The sequence below is a fragment of the Ochotona curzoniae genome, unplaced genomic scaffold (genome assembly GCF_017591425.1).
Source record: "Ochotona curzoniae isolate NIBS_2020 unplaced genomic scaffold, NIBS_Ocur_1.0 scaffold_2683, whole genome shotgun sequence".
NCBI lineage: Eukaryota > Metazoa > Chordata > Mammalia > Lagomorpha > Ochotonidae > Ochotona > Ochotona curzoniae.
This window is the reverse complement of record NW_024467100.1, coordinates 4,118,718-4,141,565: the sequence shown is the minus strand read 5'-3', so window position 1 is coordinate 4,141,565 and position 22,848 is coordinate 4,118,718. Positions and strand designations below refer to the sequence as shown.

The following is a 22,848-nucleotide window of genomic DNA, read 5'->3' as shown; positions in this document are numbered from 1 at the left end:
TCTCTCTTAGACCCCAAAACCCAAACTAAAGATTAAGTGCTGTTGTGTATATTATTTTACATGTATGTGAGCTTCATTTTTATATGCAATATATAAATAATCCCCTGTAAATCAGGCATAGGCGAGTGACTCATAATTTTTAAATCAAACTGATGGCTAGGAACTTTTGAGCAACTATTAAAGTGTCTAGTAAGGTCAGAGTAACAGATTCTCTGCTCCGATAGCATCCAAAAATTCCCGAAAAACAAGGTCAGAGTTCAGAAAACTTCTGCCTGCAAAGAGTTTAACCTCCAGGCCACCCTGTTGTGACAACAACACTGGTATTCTTTTTGAGGGTTCAGTTGTGGCCACTGAGCCTCCCTTCTCTTCCCTAGCGCTCTCAGGCACTCTCCAACTCCTTGCCATAGGCCCCCTTATTTGACTAATCGTCACACTTCTATTCAGCGCTGTTCGGGCATGAAGACAGTTGCTTCTGTTTTCGATTTCTTTGTTTTAGATCCATCCTGAGGCTGCTCCAAGTACCTCCCAATCCGAAGATAATAATAGTAAAAAAAAGTACACATTATAAGAAACTAGAGAGTCCCCAGCTAGCGAAATGGTTCACTCAACACACACAGTGTGTAGCCTTACTCAGTATTTTCAACAAGCCTGCGAAGGAGCTGTGACTACCAACGCCATCTTGCAGCTGAAACATATGGGGGTTAGCACCTCAAATTCACTTCATATTTGGCATGGATAGGATTCAAAACCACTTTATTTTTAATATTTGACCTGCTAATTATTATGCAAAAGCTGTTCTCTAAAGGTGTTCTGATACTCTGATGAGCAGTTATATGTACTTGGTAAGTATTATCAGAATAAAAAAAATTGTAAAGCTTGCCATGTAGTAATCAAAACTTTTGAAAATTCTAAAAACCATGTACTTTTTAAAAAATTTCTTTGTAAAAGAGGGATGCACAGAGCAATGAGAGAGGAGAGAGAGCATAGAACTGCTTGCTCTTTCCGCAACTGTCTATATCAATAAAGACTGGGCCAGACCAAATCTAGGCAGCACAGCTTTAATCCTGACCACCTCCCCAGGCGGCTGGAAGCCACGTGGTTGAACTACCATTTGCTTCCTCCCAGGCTGCATAGCAGCAGGAAGCTGAAATCCAAGGCAGAGTCAGGACTCAAACCCAGGCCTTCCAGGATGGAATGGATGCATCCCAGCCGTAGACTTGGTGCCGCACCAAATGCCTAGCCCAACCAAAGCCTTTTGAAACATGGTGTTGGTGGAAGAGTAAATATGTTTAAAAGACACACAGAGTTAGGATTACATAGCCAAAACTGAGAAATAAAATTAGGAATAAAAAGTATGAGTAATGTGACCAGTAAATCCAAAGACTTTGCGCTAGCTCCCTTGCTAAGTAGCTATGTTACTCTGCATGAGTTACCGAAAACATTTTGGATCTCTTTTCTCTTACATAAAAGTGAAGAGGTTGGTCTGGTACCCTACACCACGGGTCCATCAGTGATTCTAAGCTGGTTGTATTAGGAAGGGGGTGGGGGGAGGCTCATTCCATTTGAGAGGCAGAATTCATCCCTCTATTCTCAGACTGTTGCCGGGACTCTCAGTGTGATCAAACTGTGCTTCGGAATTCCTTCCTAGACTGTCACGATCGTCACTTGTCTTCGGTGCCCTCACCTCCTTCAGGCTCTTAGGCAGCATCCATTTAGGAGAATGTGCTACCTAAGTGGCGTTGATGGCTGAGGATGCCACTTTCTTTTCCGGAGCTGCAGCCATGTGCACTCACAGCACAGCATAATTATAAACATCAGGGCCTGTCAAGACCAAAATGGGAGATAAAAGCTGAGCTATACTTAGTAGATCAGGATAAAATATTAGAGGGGAGTAAAAAAAAAAAAAAGAAGCTAAAATGTTTTGAAGTTTTCAGATGAGGCTTCTGAGAAAAACCTCCATTGCTGTCAGCTATAACAGGAAGTATATGGCTACCTAGTCTCGTGGCACAGACAAGTGTAGCTGTGCTGTAGTCAGTTACCGAGGGTCAGTGGTGCCAGGGGAGTTTAAAAATGATAGCACCAGGCCTGGCACGATAGCGTAATGGTTAAGGTTCTCGCTTTGAGCATGCTGGGATCCCATAAGGGTGCTGGTTCTAATCCCAGAGGCCCTGCTTCCCATCCAGCTCCCTGCTTATAGCCTGGGAAAGCAGTCGAGGACAGTCCAAAGCCTTGGGACCCTGCACCTGTGTGGGAGACCCAGAAAGAAGTTCCTGGCTCCTAGCTCTGGATCGGCACAGCGGTGACTGTTGTGGTCACTTGGGGGGTGAATTTTTGGACGGAAGATCTTCCTCTCTGTCTCTCCTCCTTTCTGTACATCTGCCTTTCCAATAAAATAAATAAATCTTTTTAAAACAATGCTAGCTCCATCCCATGAAGCATGCATTCATTAGTATGTAACAAAGAGTGAGCATGCTGACCCCACAATCCCTTAATGTTTGTAACTTGCACGTGATCTTAGCCAACAGGCTGAGAAGCAAACGTGATGTTTGCTATGTGTAACACCTCGAGAGAAAGAAATTTCTTCTCAGGTTTGAGCCAGCTCCCTGCACGGGGAACAATTCTTCAGGCAACAGAAAATGCCAAAAAGACCTCTGATGATCAAAAAGGCAGTCAACATACTGCAAAGGCAAAATCAAGAAAGCGCTGACGCCGTGGGCATGAAGTTATCACACTTTGGAGATCCCTGTCCTCCGTTTTCAGAACATTTCTTCCAATAGATCCCAGGCTGACACTGAAGCACATTTCACTGCAAACAGAGGGGGCGGCTCTGACGACACGGACACCCGGCTGTTGCTGAGGGAGGAAGCGTGTGCAACTGGAGAAACGCCACTGCAGTGACTGATTGCACTGAGAGGGGCGCTGCCCCCTTTCCCCTATGAACGTCAAGTGGGTCACGTGTGAATAGGTGGCTCCTATGCCGACTATGTCCATTGACTCTATTGTGATAACTACTCAACAAATACTGATTTGATCCCTGACATACAAGCGCTGTGGGCAAGGAACCCCTTCTGCGTGGCTGCTCACTAGCATTTCATGGCCGTGAAATTCAGCAATGGGAAGCCTGATTGAATTTATTGCTGTGCCTTCCTCTCATGGTTCTTACAGATGTTAATCAACAAAGGGGATTATTTAGAAGAAGACTGGAAAACGCGAGGGAGACAGTCAAGGGATTCCTCTAAACAAGGTGGAAAAGTTTAGCCAGCTACTGAAATTGAGTCAGAGAGACACTGACAGATCAAAATAGAGAGAAAAAATGAGATGTATCAGGAACGTATTCAAACACGGTGAAATCTTTCAAATATTAAGAAATGGAGAACCCAGCGCCATGGCCTAGTGGCTAAAGTCCTCGCCTTGAACGTGCCGGGATCCCATATGGGTGTCGGTTCGTACCCTGGCAGCCCAGCTTCCCATCCAGCTCCCTGCTTGTGGCCTGGGAAAGCAGTCAAGGACGGCCCAAAGCCTTGGAACCCTGCACCCACGTGGGAGACCTGGAAGAGCTCCTGGCTCCTGGTTTCAGATTGGCGCAGCACTGGCCGTTGAAGTCACTTGGGGAGTGAATCATCAGACGGAGGATACTTCTCTCCGTCTCTCCTCCTCTCTGTATATCTGCCTTTCCAATAAAAAATAAATAAATCTTTCAAAAAATGAAATGGAATAAGTAAATTTGGACACTGATGTGGCTATGACAAGGCTCTTAACACACACATTATGAAAGGTTGGATGACTCAAGGGGTCAGCCCTGATTCTCCAACATGAAAGATCCAAAACCCACTCTATCTACTCCAGTTCAGAGGGAAAAAGCCAGAAAGCAAAGATCACAACAACAACCCGGACCTGGAATGGCTTGGAGCAAGTCGGTTCACTCAATCCGAACAAACATGGAAAAGGGGGCCATCACCCCTGGGCTCACGCTCTGCTGGGAATCCAACGTCTCTTGAGCATGAGCAGGTACAACAATTACAGAGTGGAGAAGAAACATTTCTGGACTGCTTGTTCCTGGAGTCACATTCACCTGATATCAGAATTCATTGGAGAAGTCCTAACTTGGACAACAATCAGAATTAGAGAACATAAATTATAGAATCGATAGGATTATATAAGCTGCAGTATTTCCACAGGCTCCATACGAAGTGATTACTTCGCTTTTACTATCTCATGCTTTGGGGCTTATCTTTGTATCTGACTGAGAAATGCTCTCTCTCCCGAGTAGTGTGAAATAGAACACATGCAAATCTGTCCTCTAAGCAAAGCTAAATGGGTAAGTCAGATGGAAACTGGTAAGATGAAGCTTGCTGTTGGCACGGACAACCTATGTGTCCAGCACACCTGTGAGCAGCCTAGATTGGGGTTTATAACAAAAGCCTATGGATATCTCCAACTCACAACCATGGGGACTTTGGACTAGAAAATTTCCACTGAGGAGTAATTATTACCTTGCTATTGGGCATTAACTGAAACTGCCTGTATTACTCCTCAAGGTCAAAAATTTCCCTTGCATTCTGAAATACCACCATGTCTTGGCAATGTCAAAGAAGCAGTGTAATGGAATATGGTGCCCCAGAGTAGTTCCATGATAAAATGGAAGTGGTTAATTAAAGACCACTGCAAGGGGGATGCAAGGGAATGAGCTAGAAGCCTCCTTTCTCTAGAACAGACTCTAGAATTGCATGAAGAGCTTCTGGATTCTATTATTATATGCACAGTGACCAATAAATGGGGTTCAATTGACAAAAGGTTTCCTGGTTTAGGAAAAGAAGTTCCAAGGTGAGTGGAGCAGACCCTATTAGAAAGTTGCCTGACACCCAGATCAAAGAAGATAAAACAGATCAGCCCACAGGGCTGAGGTGCTGCTTTCCTAGCAATCATGGAAGAATCGATAGATAATAAAAAGCCATATATATATATTTTTTACTGACTCTTGCATGGGCAGTGGCCAATGGCTTGTCCATGTGGTCAAGCAGAAAGGCTACAGAAGCCTCACCTATTGAGGGGCGAGATATGGGCACAACATCATGGAAATTTGATATGTACTTGAGGGCAGGTCAATGGTTATTATAACTCCTTTCCAGGTTGAGAAAGTGAATGGAACTAACAAGCAGTGCTTACTGGTGGTAGTTACCTGACCACTACATGAAGAGATGTGAGCATGCTGATTCCTATGACTGCTACAGACATGCTTCTCTTGCCTATTCTGATGTACAAAATGTTGAAATGAGTTGTTCAGTTTATGAACAAGAAAGAGACTCCCAGTCACTATGTGGGGAATTCACTGCTAGGAAGGCCCAGGATGTAACTGAAAAGTGCGAATGATGCTGGTGGCTTTTGGAAAAAGGGACCATTATGTGTTCATGGTTAGAAAACAGGGATTAGACTATGTCAGGAATTAGTCTGTTTTTTGGTGTGAACCTCATAATATTCTGTTAATTTCCTGAGCAATCAAGGTGATGGGAATATCTTTTATTCTAACATTTGGTTTGTGGACATGGCGCGATAGCATAGTAGTCAAAGTCCTCGCCTTGCATGCCAGGATCCCATATGGGTGCCAGTTCTAATCCCGGCAGCCCCACTTCCCATCCTGCTCCCTGCTTGTGGCCTGGGAAAGCAGTCAAGGACTGACCCAAAGCCTTGGCACCCTGCACCCATGTGGGAGACCCAGAAAGAAGGTCCTGGCTCCTGGCTTCGGATTGGCACAGCTCCAGTCATTGCGGCCGCTTGTGGAGTGAACCATCGGAAGGAAGATCTTCCTCTCTGTCTCTCCTCCTCTCTGTACAGCTGCCTTTCCAATAAAAATAAATAAATTAAAACAAAAAACATTTGGTTTGTAACTTTTTTAGTTCTTAACACTGAGTCCAAAATCCCTTAGGGATTCATAAATGACAGGAGTGACTTATTTTCTAAAGGGGTGAAGTGGTGGACTCCCACCTACACATAGGCTGATGAACAGAAAGTTTAAGCCATGATTAGACTGCCAGCTCCACTCCACCTTCCGGGGAAGAGAGAATGCAGGAGATGGAGTCAATCATCAATCATGTCTATGTGATGAAACTCACAGAATTTCCAGGTTGATGGACAAACACGCATGGAGATGCTGGAGTTGTGTTTGTGTCATGAGCTTGTGTCACCTCTGCTGCTCTCCCCAAAGACTTCACTGCACTGACTTCTTCTGCAGCCTGTGAAATGCCCTTTACATATATATATATATATATATATATATATATACATATATATATATTGCTTATATATGTGTATAAACAGTAGATGTTAGTAAATTTTGCATTGAAATTTGTGAGCCATTATACCACATTACTGAACCCGAGAAAGGGGATACGGCCAGTAATGTATAACTAGATTTGCAATTGGTACCTGAAGGGCAGGAAAGCTTGTGGTGCTGAACCCTTAACCTGTGGGATCTGACACTAACTCCAAATAGATAATGGCAGCAATGAACTGAATTGTAAAGCACCGCTGTGGTTCATACATACTTTGAATTTTTCAAGACCATGTTGAAACCTGGTCCCGAATGCAGAGCTTTGAGAGATAGCATGGAGCTTTAAGATGCATTTATTTTTATTGGAAAGAGAGATATACAGAGAGGAGGAGAGACAGAGAGGAAGATCCTCTCTCTGCTGATTCACTCCCCAAGTGGCCACAATGGCCAGAGCTGTGGTAATCCAAAGCTAGGAAGCAGGAGCTTCTTCTGGGTCTCCCATATGGGTACAGGGTCCCAAGGCTTTGGGTCGGTCCTTGACTGCTTTCCCAGGCCACAAGCAGGGAGTGCATGGGAATCAGGGCCTCTGGGATTAGAACCCCAGGATTAGAACTGGAGTTCATATGGCATCCCGACTCATGCAGGGCAAGGACTTTAGCCACTAGGGCTTGACAGCGTGGAGCTTTTAAGAGGCTGTTCAGTCAGTGAGAGGGATCCCTAGCACAGGAACAGATCAAGTGCATCAGAAGATTGTCATAAACTTGACCACTCCTTGTGTTCTGCGCCCTCCTCCCGGACGCGCCGCTCTGCTGCCTCACCAGGCTTTCGTAACACAGCACGAGGCCTTCTCTCAAAGTTGCCAGCATCAAAAACAGTGAGCCAACATAAACTTCTTCCTTCTGCAAATTACCTAACCTCAGGTATGATGTGCTAAGCACACACACGCGTGCACACACAAAAGGGCTAAGACAGATGCCCCACTGATGCCTGCAGAAAATCAGGATTTCTTCACGTGAACAGTTCCTCACATCTGTATCAGAAGTGACAAATTGTATGATGTGGAAAAAAGTTTCTCTTTCTCCCTTACTGAAAAAGGCAGGCCATCAAGGCAGCAAATAAGTGCTTATCTATAAAGTAAAAAAGGTGTCAGTCTGCATTTATCTTTGTAGAAGAGGACTTGCTTGTTCCAGACAAGTGCTGCTATACCTTCAGTTTGCACAGATCTCTGAGTTGAATAAGCATTCACCTATTCTCCAAGTCATAAAACAGTCAGAACCACACGTGTGTAAGTGTGAAAACACATGCAGGCATGTGCGTGTTCAAATGATGTACTTATCTTAGACTTAAGGAAGTCAGAGCAAATTCTACAATGCTAGAAAATTATAATCCAGGAAGCCTCAGACCCCCAGACCTTTAAGAAAGTCTTCTGTGCTGTCCTTGGTCCAAAGTGGTCCCAACCATTTTGTCCCACACTCCCATTGACCCAGGTACTCTTATAAACTGTCGCTTAAAACCAGTCGTGGAGATGCAGGAAGCTTTATTTTAATAGTACATCTTGCTTATTTCTCAATTTTCCATAGACAAGTGCCTCATCAAGAAACAGATGTTCTTCACAGGAAAATATCAAAAAGAGGTAGCTTGACTTAAACAGCTCCACACACTCTACTACTAATAATAAACATTTGCACAGTAGAGCACTTTACATTTTAATAAACACTCTATTTTTTGTTGCATTTCTTCCTCTGACTCTAATGCAAAATGCCTATTTCTAGCATCCTTCTAGAATTTAGAATATTAAGACTCCAAGTGAGAATCTGTCCAGATGGGCTACGTGCTGTTTTGAGAAGTGTTTGGGGAGGGGGGGGTTGGCAAGGGATACATGGAGAATATAGAATAATGGTCTGAGTCTCATTTGCTATTCATGAAGCTAATGCAATCCTTAAGTATCTACCCTTTCAAAATATTCAAAAGCTCCTTAGCTGAATCCTTGAAACACTGAAATTTTTCCTTTGAAGGTGAGAAAAAGAAACACCAGTTTAAGTTATTCCACCTGTGCATCGCTGGTAACTAGGACACCTTGCTGAGAAATGGACAATTGAGACCTTCCGAGAGCTCTGTGGCAAGGCTTAAAGACACATGTGCACTGGCTGTGCCGATAACACATGCTTCCTGTAATTAGGTTGCCCACACCAACAGATTTTCTCAGAAAGACCCAATTTCTAATGCCTGAACTAGAGGCAAGCCATATGTTTATGCTCTGGCTTGAAATTACAGTTGCTATGCATCTATATGCCTGACAGGATTTCATGCAGCCAGAAGCAATCTTCGTGGCACTTCCAGGAATTGTTAGCACTCAAGGACCCTCCCAGCTGGGGGATAAAAATTTTGGAGTTGCATAGGGGCCTAGGAAATCTGACTCACCCAATCTCAGCCTGAAGAAAGGAAAAACCTTTCACTGCTAAAGAAAAACACAATTCTACCTCAGGGAGGTTGGAGGGGGTCCACTCTCCCATGGATTGGAAAATGGCATGCCATAATGTCAAAGTAGTCAATGGTGCTACAATTCCAAACCCAGATATGCTTGTGTCCTGGATTTAATTATTTTTTTCCTCCCTGAGTCAAAGAATCCATGCTCTTGAGACAAGAAAGAACTAGATTAACTGCAAGGAAAGTCATCTAGTTGCATACTACTAGAATCAGAAACTGGTAGATTCTATCTTATTCACCCACTCAAGGCGCTGAGGCCAACGTTTACCTCACCTGTTGGGTGAAATTTACCGAAGTGAACATTTCTGGTCACTGCGGGTGAATATGCACTTTTCACGGTCTTTCCGTGAATCTTTCAAATAAATACGAGGCTCTCGTAAATTTATAGTGTGTCATTGCAAAAATTTAAGGAAAGATAGAAAGGAAGGAAGATAGAGAAGGAGGGCAATTAGGATGAAAAATATTGTATTCTCAGAAATACATGAAGTTTGCTCATTTCTATAAGTAAAAAAAAAAAAAATCGTGAAATGTGAGAATCAAAACCAACTGGAGAACTCACTGCAGTGGGCGTAAAGGCTGTCTCCCGCTTGCCACTAGCCTCCAACCTGGCTAAGAACAAGAGGTTTGTTCCACAATTTACCATGGCATCCACACAATACCAGGAATAATATAGACTCGGTTTGTGCCTACTGGATGATCAAATTCCTTCAAAACAATATCATTTACTCATTGTTGGCTATATTCCAAAGAAAACACTGTTCTTTGTGCCTGAAAAACATGATCGGCCAAACGAAATCTGTCCTGGTAGAGTTTAGAAACACTGAACAGAATAATCCTTTAAAAAATATGTTGAGCTTTTTAATTAAGCCCATTGATATCAGACGTGGTAAAAATATAACTGCCCATCTTTAATCACTTACTGCCTTTATCTACTCCCAGAAGTTTGTTTCCTGGCCTTCTGATGCGGTGTGAATAAGATGTCCATTACAACGAAAACCGAATCTTTTCCTAAAACACAGCGTGTTTAAATTCAGAATAATTCAGTGGTAGAAACAGGAAAACTCAGTTTCATGGAATTGCTCAAGCACTATTAAAAAGACAGTAATAGCTGTGTACTGTAGTGCAGTGGGTTAAGCTGCCACTACTTCACTTCCAATCCAGTTTCCTGTGAGGCAGCAGAGGATGGCCTGAGCATTATACTCAGAGGAAAAACTGGCTCATACTTGATCCTAAGTTATTTAGTAGAGGCTAAGATAACAGGATGGCAGGAGGCCATCACTGCGACACAGAGTATTAAACAGCTGTCTGCAATTCCAGGAACCAGTTCAATCCCTGGTTGTTCCACTTCAGATCCAGTTCCCTGCTAATGTGACTGGGAAAGCAACAGGAAGTGGCCCAAAGAATTGAGCCATTGTATCCGTGTGGGGGACTCAGACGAAGCTTCTGGCTTAGGTCTGGCCCAGCATTGATTGTGGTTTGGGAAGTGAACTAGCAGGTGGAAGGTCTCTCTCTTTGGTTTCCCTTTCTCTTTCTATAACTTTGCCTTTCAAACAAACAAATTAATCTAAAATAAGCTTATAGTTTACGATGCTAGGATTCCTCTTACACATTTAAAATGTTTCTGATAACCGTGTCTAAACGAGCTGTGTAGTGCTTGTGTCATGGCACAAACAGACCAGTCTACCACCAGCGTGCGACCTCTGAGTGCTGACTGCTTTCTTTTTCATCCAGCTTCTTTCTAAGGGACCTGGGAAAGCAGGAGAGAATGGTTCAAATGCTTGAGTCCCTGTCATCCGTGTTGGGGAGACTGAGATGGAATTCCTGGCTTCCGCCTAATTCAGCCCTGGCTTTTGAAGTTATTTGGGGAATGAATAACATGTGAGAGATTTCTGTGTTAGTCTCTGAATAAACACACACACGCACACACACACACACACACACACACACACGCACACACACGCACACACACGCACACACACACACACACATACACAATCCTGTGCTCTACAAATTCTAAAGAGGGAAAAAAAAAAAGGAAACCTACTTAGTGAGATTCAAAAGCCTCTCATGCAATTCCAGCAAAGCTGTTTGGATCTTGATTCAAATGCTTCAATGACAAACAGACCATTGGGGATATCTGAATGCCTATTGGGCTAGTTACTGGAAATAAGAAACTGCCAATTTCTAAGTACAATCTCAACCTTCAGTGTATATTCTACTGTTTTGTTGAGCAGGCATTGTTTTCTAAACTTTTCATATTGAGAGATCCATGGTGAAAATGGTTTTTAAAAAATCACTTCTTGGCCTTTTGGCTAAGATCAAGTGAAATGGTTAAAAATCTCCTAGACTATATTATAAATCAAGACTATTTCTTAGAAATGATGATGTGTTACAATGATGAGGGACCAAAAAAAAAAGTTTTATTCAAGGCTTTGGCAACAACTTAAATGATATTTTCTTGATTATCTACAAAGAAGGATGGAGAAAAACCTGTTCAACAGAGCACTGGCTATTAAAAATCAGATCCGAGTCCAGCGCAGTAGCCTAGTAGATAAAGCCCTTGACTTTCACATGCCAGGATCCCACAGGGAGCTGGTTCCTACCCCAGCTGCTCCATTTTTCATTCATCTCCCTGCTTGTGGCCTGGGAGGGCTGTGAAGGACTGCCCAAAGCCTTGGGATCCTGCACCCATGTCAGAGACCCGGAAGAAGCTCCTGGCTCCTGGCTACGGATCTCCAGCTGTTGGGCTAGTACGGGAATAAATCAGCAGACGGAAGATCTTTCTTTCTCTCCTTCTCTCTGTAAATCTGCCTTTCCAATAAAAATGAATAAATGCTTTAAAAATACCAGCTCATTCATTTCTTTCTTATGGCAATTTATCCTGTGAGATAAATATCCTCATTTGCAGAGGAGGCAAGGAAGCTGTAGCCACTTTGCGACTGCCAGGTCACTGTCAGAAAGCGGCAGAGGCTAGTTGATGCAGATGTCAAGTCAGGAGACAGCCTCTTAACTTCCGTCTTTCCTTGCTTTGCATTTTCTTTTGTAACCTTAAAATGTGTCATTTTTGGGATAACTTTCTCAAGCAGTCAGAAACAATCGGGCTTTCATTCTTTAGCTCTGTGACCTTTCAAACACAGTGCAGATCCAGTGTTATCTGAGAGCTGATTAGAACCTCAAAGGATGAGAGAGATAGGGACCTGTTATAGGGACCCCTTATCTTCTGGCCTCAAGCTGTACTCTGGTTCCTGTTAGCAATGACTGATCCCGACTGAGTTCATTAAAACGCAGCTCCTGGACCGTCCTTTCGGAGAAACAGACAGAAGTCATTAACCCTGGCCCCAGAAACATAAATAATCAACCTCCTTAGACTCCATCGAACCCATGCCAGTATGTACAAGGAGAAACAAATCAGATAACCTTTCAGGGACCCTTACAAAGGCAAGTGTCTGGGATTTAGAAGTTTTTTTAAACTGATATTAAGCAGTGATTAAACATAGGCAGACTGGATGAAAGAACCAAAATAGGCATCCTGTTAGAACATGGAATGCGACTCTTTGGAGAGGATCCCACAATAAATACGTGACAAATAGTAAGGTTTCCTGTGCTATGGCAATAGCCAAGGGTGGTTATCGCCAGGAGAAACCAAAGACTTGACCTCTTTACTAAAATTTTACTGATGAAATCGAAATAATCCTGGCTTGTTCTCTTTGAGCCTTCCGTCTCCTAAGCCACAGTTCCCCACCCTCCCAGCAGGAATCCCTCTTTTTTTTGTGGCCTGCAAGGTCATTGCCAGTAAGGTTCTTCTCAAGTCCCTTGGGAAGTGAAGACCATGGCTGCAAACAGTCCTGTCCCCGCTTGCTCTGAGTTAATTCATGCACTCTCCTGGAGGGATATTTACTAGGTACTAACACGTGCCAGACAAATTATCTTCTCTAACTGAATTCTTTAGGCAATGGGTGGAAATATTCTCTCCCCTGAACAAATCTCTGCAGGGCTCTCAGTGGGGAGTGGATGGGCGCTGGAAAGTCCCCCTGGGGACCTTAGGTAAGACTGACAACCCAGTAGATCAACTGTGGTTGAAAACTCAGAGGTTTTGAGTTCAGGGAGATCCACTTAGAAGTCTTAACCACAGCCAGACTTCTCTCTCACCTCCCTGTCTTCACACATGCAGACCTATTTCCTTGGCCAAGAATCTCTTCCTTATCTCTCCTCTTCTAACTCCTCTGTCCCAGAGGACTCAGTTCAAGCATCAATCTTGACAACATCTTCCAATGCCTGGCTTCACTACCAAAAGCCTGTTGAGCCCCAGTCACTCTCCCAGATCATATATTTCTTGTCACTCCAGTCTTATCATTCCATGCATTTATTTCATCATAGAGGATGGCAATACCGAATGTTCATTTTTTCCCCCTCTTGCTTACTTCCCAAACTGCTCTATCATTTCCTTGGGAACAGGGCAAACACTGTCAGTTGTAGGTGTCACAGACACAGATCTGAAAAGTAACCCAGAGAAATAAGCAATAAAGAACCCAAAAGATTTTCATAGTTACCCTCCTTTAAATTTTATCATTTAGCTCACTTACTTTCTTAACACCATAATATTACACTGAAAGTGTTTCAGATGCTGGACTATGATACTGAGCCTTAAATCCCCGCTTATTTCCAGCAAGCCTCCAGCTAGAGCCTCAGCCAACGATCTATGCTCATGTTTAGCGTCAGCTGTATTCATTCTGATTGAACCATTGCTGGTTCCAGTTGCTCATCACACAGTCTTTAATTCATTTGCCGTTTATCTGTTCTCTGCAATGGACCAAATGATAGACTCAGGAACCTTGGTCCATTCTGTTTCCAAAGATTTAACAATTTTGAAAAGAAGTTGGGCTGATTATTGACCTTGTTTAGTTTCTACTCAGATTGTCCACAACTGATCCACTTAAGTTAGAGAATACTCGTGAGCAGGGTGGCAGGGGAGTTTGAACGTTAAGGAGACATTTTCAGATAAAAATATTTAAAAAACAAATGTAATACATCATAAAGATTATCTTTCACATTTGCTTTCTATAATCCCTGAAGTCCTCAGCTTTCATAAATATTTACAGACCGGAAAACCACAAATAAACTGTAGATTAAACATGTTATACCCTTAGCAGCCTTAACAGTCCTAAGCAGAGCCAGACCTACTCCAGACACCAACAGCAGCACGGGGCTTGTGACACTTTGCTATTAAACCGCTGACACGCACTGTCAGCAGCTGAGTCTTAGTACTGCTTTAACTGCCTTTGTTAGTTTATTCCAGATTAGGAACCTGGTACTAAAACTAGTCAACACCCATGAACAAAAATAGAACCACCACACTGGGTGCTGGATATCATGTGGAAAAACTTTTAGGGAATCATAATGTATTTTTTAAAATTTGAGACTACTTCTAACTTTTCCCAAAAAAGCAATATGTACCCAAGCATTCAACTCGCCTAATGAAATTTCAAGGACACTGAAAATAAAATCTATTTTAAACAGAATCTTGAAATTTAAAATTGAAACACACATGTAAAAATAAGGTGTTCCGTTGACTCAACACTTTCATTTTGTGCCTCCAACCAGAAACCCAAGCTCTGTGGTACTTGCATGGAGGCGACCAGTTATCCTTAAACGTCTAAATTATTGGTCTTCATGAATATTTTAAAAAATGAGAACTAGTTTGAATTGTAATGAAAAATAGTCCTAAAAATCTAAATAAATAAAGACAAGGATCTGTAACTATGCCAAAGCTGATGCTAACATAATGTTTCCCTAGACATTAGCGAAAGAATATTGAAGTTCCCCCTTGCAAGAACTAAACTACGCTTTCCTGTAAACCAGTGTTAGAATCACTGAGTGGTTTGTTTCCACTCAGAGGTTCCAGTCCAGGGTTAGATCTTTGTTGGCGTTCATGGTTGAAATATTTTCTGCCTTGAAACTTTCATAGGAAAAAAAATGAGGAAAAATTCCCCTTTGTGACATCTCTCCCTGAAACCCGAGTATCTTGCACTTCATTCATACCGTGTTAGAACTAGAAAGGATCATTAGAGAATGACTAAACCAAAGTTTGCTTATTTCATTTGAGGGCCTTAGGAAGAAATAGCTTGCTCAGGGATGCTCTGCTCTTCCTCCTAACCAACGTACTTTCCTTGTGCTCAATGACAGTATGTTAGCCATATTTTTGATAACTGAATTCTATTTCTAATGTAATGTAAAGATTGTAATTTGGGGCCAGCACGATGGCATAGGAGATTAAATCTCTACCTGCTGTGTGGGCTCCCACAGGAGTACTATTTTGAATCCCCTCTGCTCTACTTCTGATACAGCTCTCCGCTCATGTGCCAGGAAAAGCTACAGAAGATGGACCAAGTTTTTGGGCCTCTACATGTGTGAGGCCTGGAAGAAGTTCCAGGCTCTTGGCTTTGGGTCTGCTCAGCTCAAACCATTGTGGCCATCAGGGGAGTGACCAGCAAATGGAAGATCTCTCTCTCTCTCTTTTTCTTCTCTCCTTTTAAATAAAAACTTGTTAAGTCTTTCTTTTTAAAGTTCTAATTGAACTCTTTAGTTGAGCTTTGCATTCGAAACACATTTGCTTTCTAATGCATGCATGCTGCCCTAATGTTTTCTATGTGGTTGTTGGAATCTCTTTAAGCACTGAAGCATTCCATATTCCTTTTGGAGATCTGAGAGAAGAACTGAACAGGTTAGGAACCTGTGCAAGCGAGAGAGTTGAGAACTAGCGTGGAAACATAGAATCAGGCTTGAGAACATTCGAGTACTTTTTGTTCCTTCTATTGGTATACTGTGGCAGTGTCACAACATCACACTTCCCTTTCTCTAAAAAAAAAAAGTTCCTAGGTTCTATTGTAATACAAAATATGGTAGCGGTTAATGTAAAAGATAATCACATTCAATAATTGCAGGACATTATCACTTTACAGAAAATTAAAAGGTTCAATTCATGTTAACACACACACCAAAACTTGCTCTATCACCACTTTTAAAACCCCACATAAACATTGGCTTTATTCTGAAGAGTAAGAATTGACTGTGCATTAAAAGATACGTAAAATTCAATATTGAGGTTGATAGTGAATCAGGTATGAAATAATAATAATAGTCATTGAAAGAATGTTCCATTTAGATGTCCCTGTAAACATTATGCATATTTACAAGAATTTGTAAGGGCAAAATTAGTTACCCTGCCAAAATCTCATGCCTTTTTTCATTAATTACACACTAAATACAAAACCAGGTGTCACAGAGCCACAAAATTATGGGAAGACTAATGTTAGAATCATTCTAGAACCAATTGTACGCCAATTAATAATGTAGAATTTATCTACTGTACGAGAGTGTGTGGACAAGTGAACCAAAAACATCCATTAAGGTTGAGCAATTTGTGATTCTTACGGTTGCAAATCTGAAAAAAGGAATTCATCATCTTATTTAAAGAACTTCAGGTCACTTCCAGTTCTCTTTAGTTTCCGTCTACCCCTAATTTTCAGAGGGAAGGATAGGGCAATATCAATATATAGAGCCCAGCATTAAACCCAGTGCTAGTCCCCAAGGCTGGGCCAAGGACAATCCAGTCACAGGTTTGTACGGGAATGAGAATTAGTCTTGGTGTTGAGATACCTGCACCCCATACGACAGTGCCTGGGTTGAGTTCCCAGTTTTACTGTCTCAGTCTATGTACTGCCAATGCATACATTGGTAGGGCATGGTAATCATGGCACAGCAGCTGGCTTCCTGCTTGCTGTCTCCGGCAATGCCCAGCCTCTGGCCATTCTGAACATCTGGGGAATGAACCTGTAGATGGGAGTGCTCTCACCTTACATACTTAGACCTACACATAGATGCAGGTATGTCTATATCTGCTCTCGAATAAAGGAAAAACAAAAAAAATCAAAATGATTTATGCTTTTGACAGGAAGGAATAAGGTCCCTCACAGGCTTCCTTTTTAGTCACCAACAGTGTCATTAGAAACAATTACAACAGTAGCTCCTGAAAAACATCCTAGGATTTTTTTTCTAGGAGAGACATCATCAAAAAGAAACCCGAGTTTCTAAAAGGACGGAAAACATGAGGATCACTAAACAACACAGCTCTCTTAGATGAGGACAGTCATTGCTTAGCGATAGAAACAGACTGGGCAAGGCTCACTTTCATTTATTTTTTTAGCAAGAAGAGATCAAATCAAATGGAATCAAATCAATCAGTTTCTAACAGGGAGAGAAACGCTTTCAGTTCTGTGCATCAGATAATGAATTTCTCACAAATCAGATATTTATTCTTTCTTTTTCATTGTCCACAACACTGACCAACCTGAAGACAACCAGGGAGTCACAAAAGTGTTGCTCATTGTAGAATGATTCTTAGAATGCTAGATAAAAATAACCCTAGGTCCCACCGTCCTTTTATCTAATGAGGTCATGGTAACAAGAAACAATGAGAAATTTTCTGACAGTGCAAACCTGTCCTCTCTTCCTATTCCCTGTACATCAGCTAATATTTATTTAGCTCTACTCTGTGCCAGACACTATTCTGGGCATTTTGTTTACAAGAATTTATTTGATCTTTAACCAGCTGGTATTGACATACACTCTTAATATTTCCACCTTGCAGTTAAAAAAAGAAATCTGAGATACAGAGAGTTCAGATAAATTGTTCCGAACCACATGTACAAAAAACAGGGGAGCCAGGAGTCAAACCCAGACAGTTTGATGTTGGAATCTACATTCTTAATGATGTATTTGTATTCCACTCTGAATAAGCAGCTAGAAAGCATCTCCTTGAAGAAAATGTGTATTAAATATCCCATATTGTGTCAGTCCTCAGCTCAAATCTTTCAAATTCTCTGTTGTAAAACAAAAACAGACAATTCCCAGGCTACAGACAAAATGCACCTGTTTCACTTCAGTTTAGCTACAAACTAAACAGCTTCTACTGACGCTGGCATGCTCCCCGGAGCGCTCTCTGCATCTTTTAAACCAAAATAACTTTATTCTCACCTTTCCAGGCATGAGTGGGGCAAAGCTGCAAGTCCTTTGCACATTTTGGCAAGTGTCTTGGCTCCTCGGCTTTGAGCACAACTTCTTAACAGCAGAACAAGTCTCTGGAAACTTTAAAACTGTCTCACAAATATATAGAGGATCTTTCCCAGCAGGCTGTCCCTTCTGGACCAATCCAGAGCCAGGCAGGAAATTGCAGGCTGCAGAGCCACTGTTTGGGGCATAAGAGGGAGGCTGGAATCTTCCCCTGTTGCAGTCCCAGCTGGAACATCAGGCTTTCAACTGCTTATCACTGCCTGCTGTTGCTGCATTGTCCAGGACAGCTCAATCATGTTGGAAGTCCTAATCTGAGACCAGCCACAAGGAAGAGTTGGAAAAAAACTCTAAAACATCAAAGACTTTTGCGGGGGGAGGAAACGGGATTTATACAATGCGTATGTGAGTACCTACCTTGTACCAGACACCTACTGGGTGTTAGGGATTCAAAGAGCGACCCCTGCTCTCATGACCCAAGAACATGTTATATGGAAACAATGGGAGGGAGAGGTGTAGACAGCCCCGGATGCCTTGAGCCTCCAAGGAGCAGCCAGCATGACGTTCTGGAGCTGAGTAAAGAAATGACTGCTCACATAAATCAAAACACGTAGGAGTAAGGTTTATGAATTTCTGTATGTGTGAAGGTATTAGGAAAAGACCTGCAAGGTCATCCATTAAAACCTTAATAAAGTTCAAGCATGGTGAAAGAGGGAAAATAACAGATGAGTCTAGCCATAAGGTATGATCCACAAACCTTTTCAATTCTGTAAGTGGTCTTCTGGTTATTTTTTACTTTGATGGCTAAGTTAGGCTATTCCTGGGATCCACATCCCATCCTTTCATTCTCACATCCATCTAGGCTATGCTTGTCTTCCCTTCCTCAGCAACTTTTTTCTTGTATCCTGTCATTATCATTCACGGAGTATCTCTGCCTAAGTTATGTCTCATCCTAGGGGGACTGGAGTGCTGGTAAATTGATACTTAAATGTTAATATAAGATTCCATGCTCAGGATACGTAGCATTGAATAAGGTGTGAGAAAACGTCTGCATTTAGAATTTAAAATCATTCCCATAATTTCCTTGTTATTTGAAAACATTTGTCTTTAAATGACCCTTTCCCCATACACTCTTTGATTCAAACTGTCAGTCAAGAACAGGTATGAGCTTCAGGGGTTAATTCAACATATTATGAGCCAATGTTTGCAATTATGTAAATAAAATGGACAAATACTCCAAGTACAAGTACATACAAAATAGATCATTTTCTAAAATTTTACCTTTAGTCATATAGATATGTGTTTGCACATGCGCAGGGTCATTAGGTAAACTGCATTTCTTATTATAGGTTATAAAACAAGCCACCTGAGGGGGTAGGCATTTATCCCAGTAACCAAGACACCTGTGTTCCACATGGCAGTGCCTGTGTTCATTTCTGCATTTTAGCTCCCTGTGTCTGGTGTGATTGGTTTAACTGGCTAATCCTCCATCTCAAAGCACCAACATCTCAAACAGGCACAGATCTGCATCCGGCTGCTCCATTTCCCACCCATCTCCCTGCTTATGACCTGATCAGGAGGTGGGAAATGGCCCAAAGCCTTTGAGACCCTGCACCTTCGTGGGAGACTTGAGCAAAGTTCTTAGCTCCTGGCTTTTATTGGCTTAGTTCCAGCTCTAGCAGCCATCGGAGGAGCAAACCAGCAGATGGAAGATCTTGCTGTTTATACTTTTCTCTGTAAGTCTACCTTTCCAATGAAAATAAATAAATTTTTTTAAAAAATAGAGCTTTAGTTCCTCATTTGAGCGTCCTGCTAGTGCGTTCCTTGGTCTGCATGCCTAGGGAGGCGGCAGTGATGGTCCCAGCAATCAGTCTTGTTGGCACCCACATGGGAGACATGGATTCCATTCTTGGCTGTCAGCTTTGTCCCTGGCCCAAACTGGCTATTGTGGCATTTGGAGAGTGAGTCAGAAGATGGGCGCTCTGCCTGTCTCTGTGTCTGCCTTTCCATCTTTCGGATACATAATAATAAAAAGTATTCAAAGCCTCGTTGTTTCTCATTCTTCACTTTTACACTCCTAGTAGCAAGCATAATGTTAGGTTGATGGAGAATACACTTATAAATATATTTTGCTTTAAATACAGCAGTTCAGGCTTTGTCTTTTATTGTTATGTAAACCTCAGAACATCAATTCATCATGTTTCTTTTGAGACATAAATGCTGTTATTGACTACTGAATCTAATAGTGAGAATATAAATCTGGCAAAGAAGACCTTGGATAAAAGCCCAAGCCAGTGTTTGATACCCAAAAACACAAAACAGCTACATTCAATGCAGACAATGAAAGTGGCTGTCTTGCTCAGGGCTGAAAAATCAAAGCAGATTTCTGATTGTTGCAGAAGAGTTCATGTGAAGGACTTTGCATCAATTAAAATTATCCTAAAAGGATGCTCTAAGACTAAAAATGGAAACTTCAACAGAAATAAATATTAAATCTAACACATTTTAGCTTCCTAAGGATGAGCTAGCCAGAGAGATGTACAAAGAGCACATTCTAGAAGGAAAAAGTAAAATGGTGGGATGGCAGGAGGACAAATTGAGAGGTTAATTTCAACGGGAATGAAGGTGTAGCTATGGGAGGTGACAACCCCTAGGGCTCTGCTCTACAACATGAATAATTAGCAGGTAGATTTCCATGCCATGTGTTTAACCCAGTATGAACAGAACACACCCTTATGAAATAAATTTTACATCTAACATTTTTCTTTGCCTTCCACATACCTCTAAAATGTATTTAAAAAAAAATGGGGGAAAGCTGCAAGAGCAAACAGGATAACCGCCACCACACCTGAGTGATTTCCACCTCTTCACAGAGGGCAAAAAGAAGGGTAGAGGGGTAACTAAGAACACAGAGGAAGACTTATGAGGCTGCTCTCAAGAGGGACCTTTGTGTCCTGGAGAATCCCACCGAGTCAGGACTCCAAAGTACCAGTACAGACAAGGCAGGAGTTAGCTAGCTATGGAGACAGACTCTTTATCAAATGAAATGGTCTCTTGCACACGCATCTGCTTTGACTCTTTTTAAACTCAGTTTCTTAAACAAATCATTAATATATTTCCTCCACTATGATTAGCAATGTATTTATCAAGATGCACTCTGTAACTTACCTGCTGAGGACCTCCAAGACAAATTAGCCAACATGGAACAGGTGTTTACTCACTAATCATCTCCCTGATCGTTTCCGAGTGCTTCACCCCACGCCAGCGAGAAGCACACGCAGGAAACAGCCTCACATCTTCCCTTCTTTCTTTCTGACAAATGTTTCAAACTATATACAAGTTTGTACGTTATATTATTGTTCGCTTACAATCATTTCTCTTAAAGAAATGAATAGGCGACAGATGAAACAAAAGCTTTTTTAAATGGCTGCTCTTTATTTCCATTCTTTTCCCACTTTCATCATACTCAGCTCTTGTTAAGGTTTGTGTGAGTGGTCTTCCAGATAATTTTAAATATCATCATTCATGTGTTGAAACTTAATCACCAGGCTCAGTGCGATAACGTAATGGTTAAAGTCCTCGCCTTGCATGCGCTGGGATCTCATATGGGCGCCGATTCTAATCCCAGCCACTCTTCCCATCCAGCTCCATGCTTGTGGCCTGGGAAAGCAGTGGAGGACGACCCAAAGCCTTGGGACCCTGCGCCCACGTTGGAGACCCAGAAGAGCTCCTGGCTCCTGGCTTTGGACTGACGCAGCTCTAACTGTTGCAGTCACGTGGGGAGTGAATCATCAGACAGAAGATCTTCCTCTCTGTCTCTCCTCCTTTCTGTATTTCTGACTTTGTAATAATAATAACTAAACCTTTAAAAAAAAAAAAAAGAAAGAAACTTAATCACCATCAATGTGATAGTGGTAAGAAGCAGGATATTTGGGTTGTAATTGATCCGTGAGGGCGGAGTACTGGGGAATGGAATTCAGCCCCTATCAAGGGGCTTGAGGTGAGTTCGTTATCTTCCACTCTCCTGCATGAGGACACAGCATTCACCTCCACTAACCCGCCCCTGCCCTTCCGCTGTGTGAGGGCTCAGCACAAAGATTCATCTTTTAAATAGAGGGCAGCGAGGGCAGGCTTCATCAGACACAGCACCTGCTGGATCCTTGGTCTTGGATGCCCCAGCCTTCAGATCTACAAAAAACAAATTATTTGAAAATCAGCCAGCCAGCTTCAGATATCATGTTATAGTAGCACAAATAGTCTAAAACAACAGATTCATAAAAGATCTAATAATTATACCTATCTTGATTTGTATGAATACTATGATCTGAATCTTACCTTTTTGTATAAAACTAATAATTTTTAAAATTCTGATCTTAAAACAATAGCTAACACTATAGAACATTTCCTGTATTCTGAGAACATTTTAAACCACTATTCATATACTCACGTATTTATTTATAATTATGTACAGTTGCATATTTACAAATTCTCACAATGCAATCATGAGGTAAATATTATTATTATTATTGTTATTATTTTTTAAATGAGGGAACATTGTGGTTTTCCAAAAAAGGATGAACTTTTTAATTATTTACTTTTTTTATTATTATTATAATTTTATGATACAGTTCCATAGGCCCTGGGATTTCCCCCATCTCCTCCCCAACTCCCTCCCCCCTCACTGAATTCCCCTATATCATTACTATAGTATAGTTCTTCATACACAGTCATATGTCCATCATTGCGGGCATGGACAATGGCAGAGTCCAGCATCCTATTGTCAAGATATAGTAAACAGTTCCAGACCAAAGAGGAGTCCTAGTGAGCATAAACTTCTTGAGTGTTGTCTTGGTGAGTTAGAGAGCCTACTCTGTATCTTTGGTTTATGCTTTTTTAAAGATTTATTTATTTTTATTGGAAAGGCAGATATACAGAGAGGAAGATCTTCTGTTCGATGGTTCACTATCCAAGTGAGTGCAACGACTGCAGCTGAGCCAATCCGAAGCCAGGAAAACAGAGTTCCTCCA

At 41.9% G+C, this 22,848-nt stretch overlaps 1 protein-coding gene across 1 annotated transcript in view; it reads right to left on the bottom strand.

Moving 5' to 3' along the window:
- The window catches only part of RGS5 (regulator of G protein signaling 5), a 55,263-nt gene extending 37,350 nt beyond the window's left edge, over positions 1–17,913 (bottom strand). The window contains exon 1 of the mRNA XM_041003361.1: positions 17,789–17,913. Within this exon, the coding sequence (XP_040859295.1) occupies positions 17,789–17,832 (44 nt within the window). The 5' untranslated portion in view covers positions 17,833–17,913. The remainder of the gene's footprint in view (positions 1–17,788) is intronic.
- Between the last annotated feature and the right edge of the window lie 4,935 nt (positions 17,914–22,848).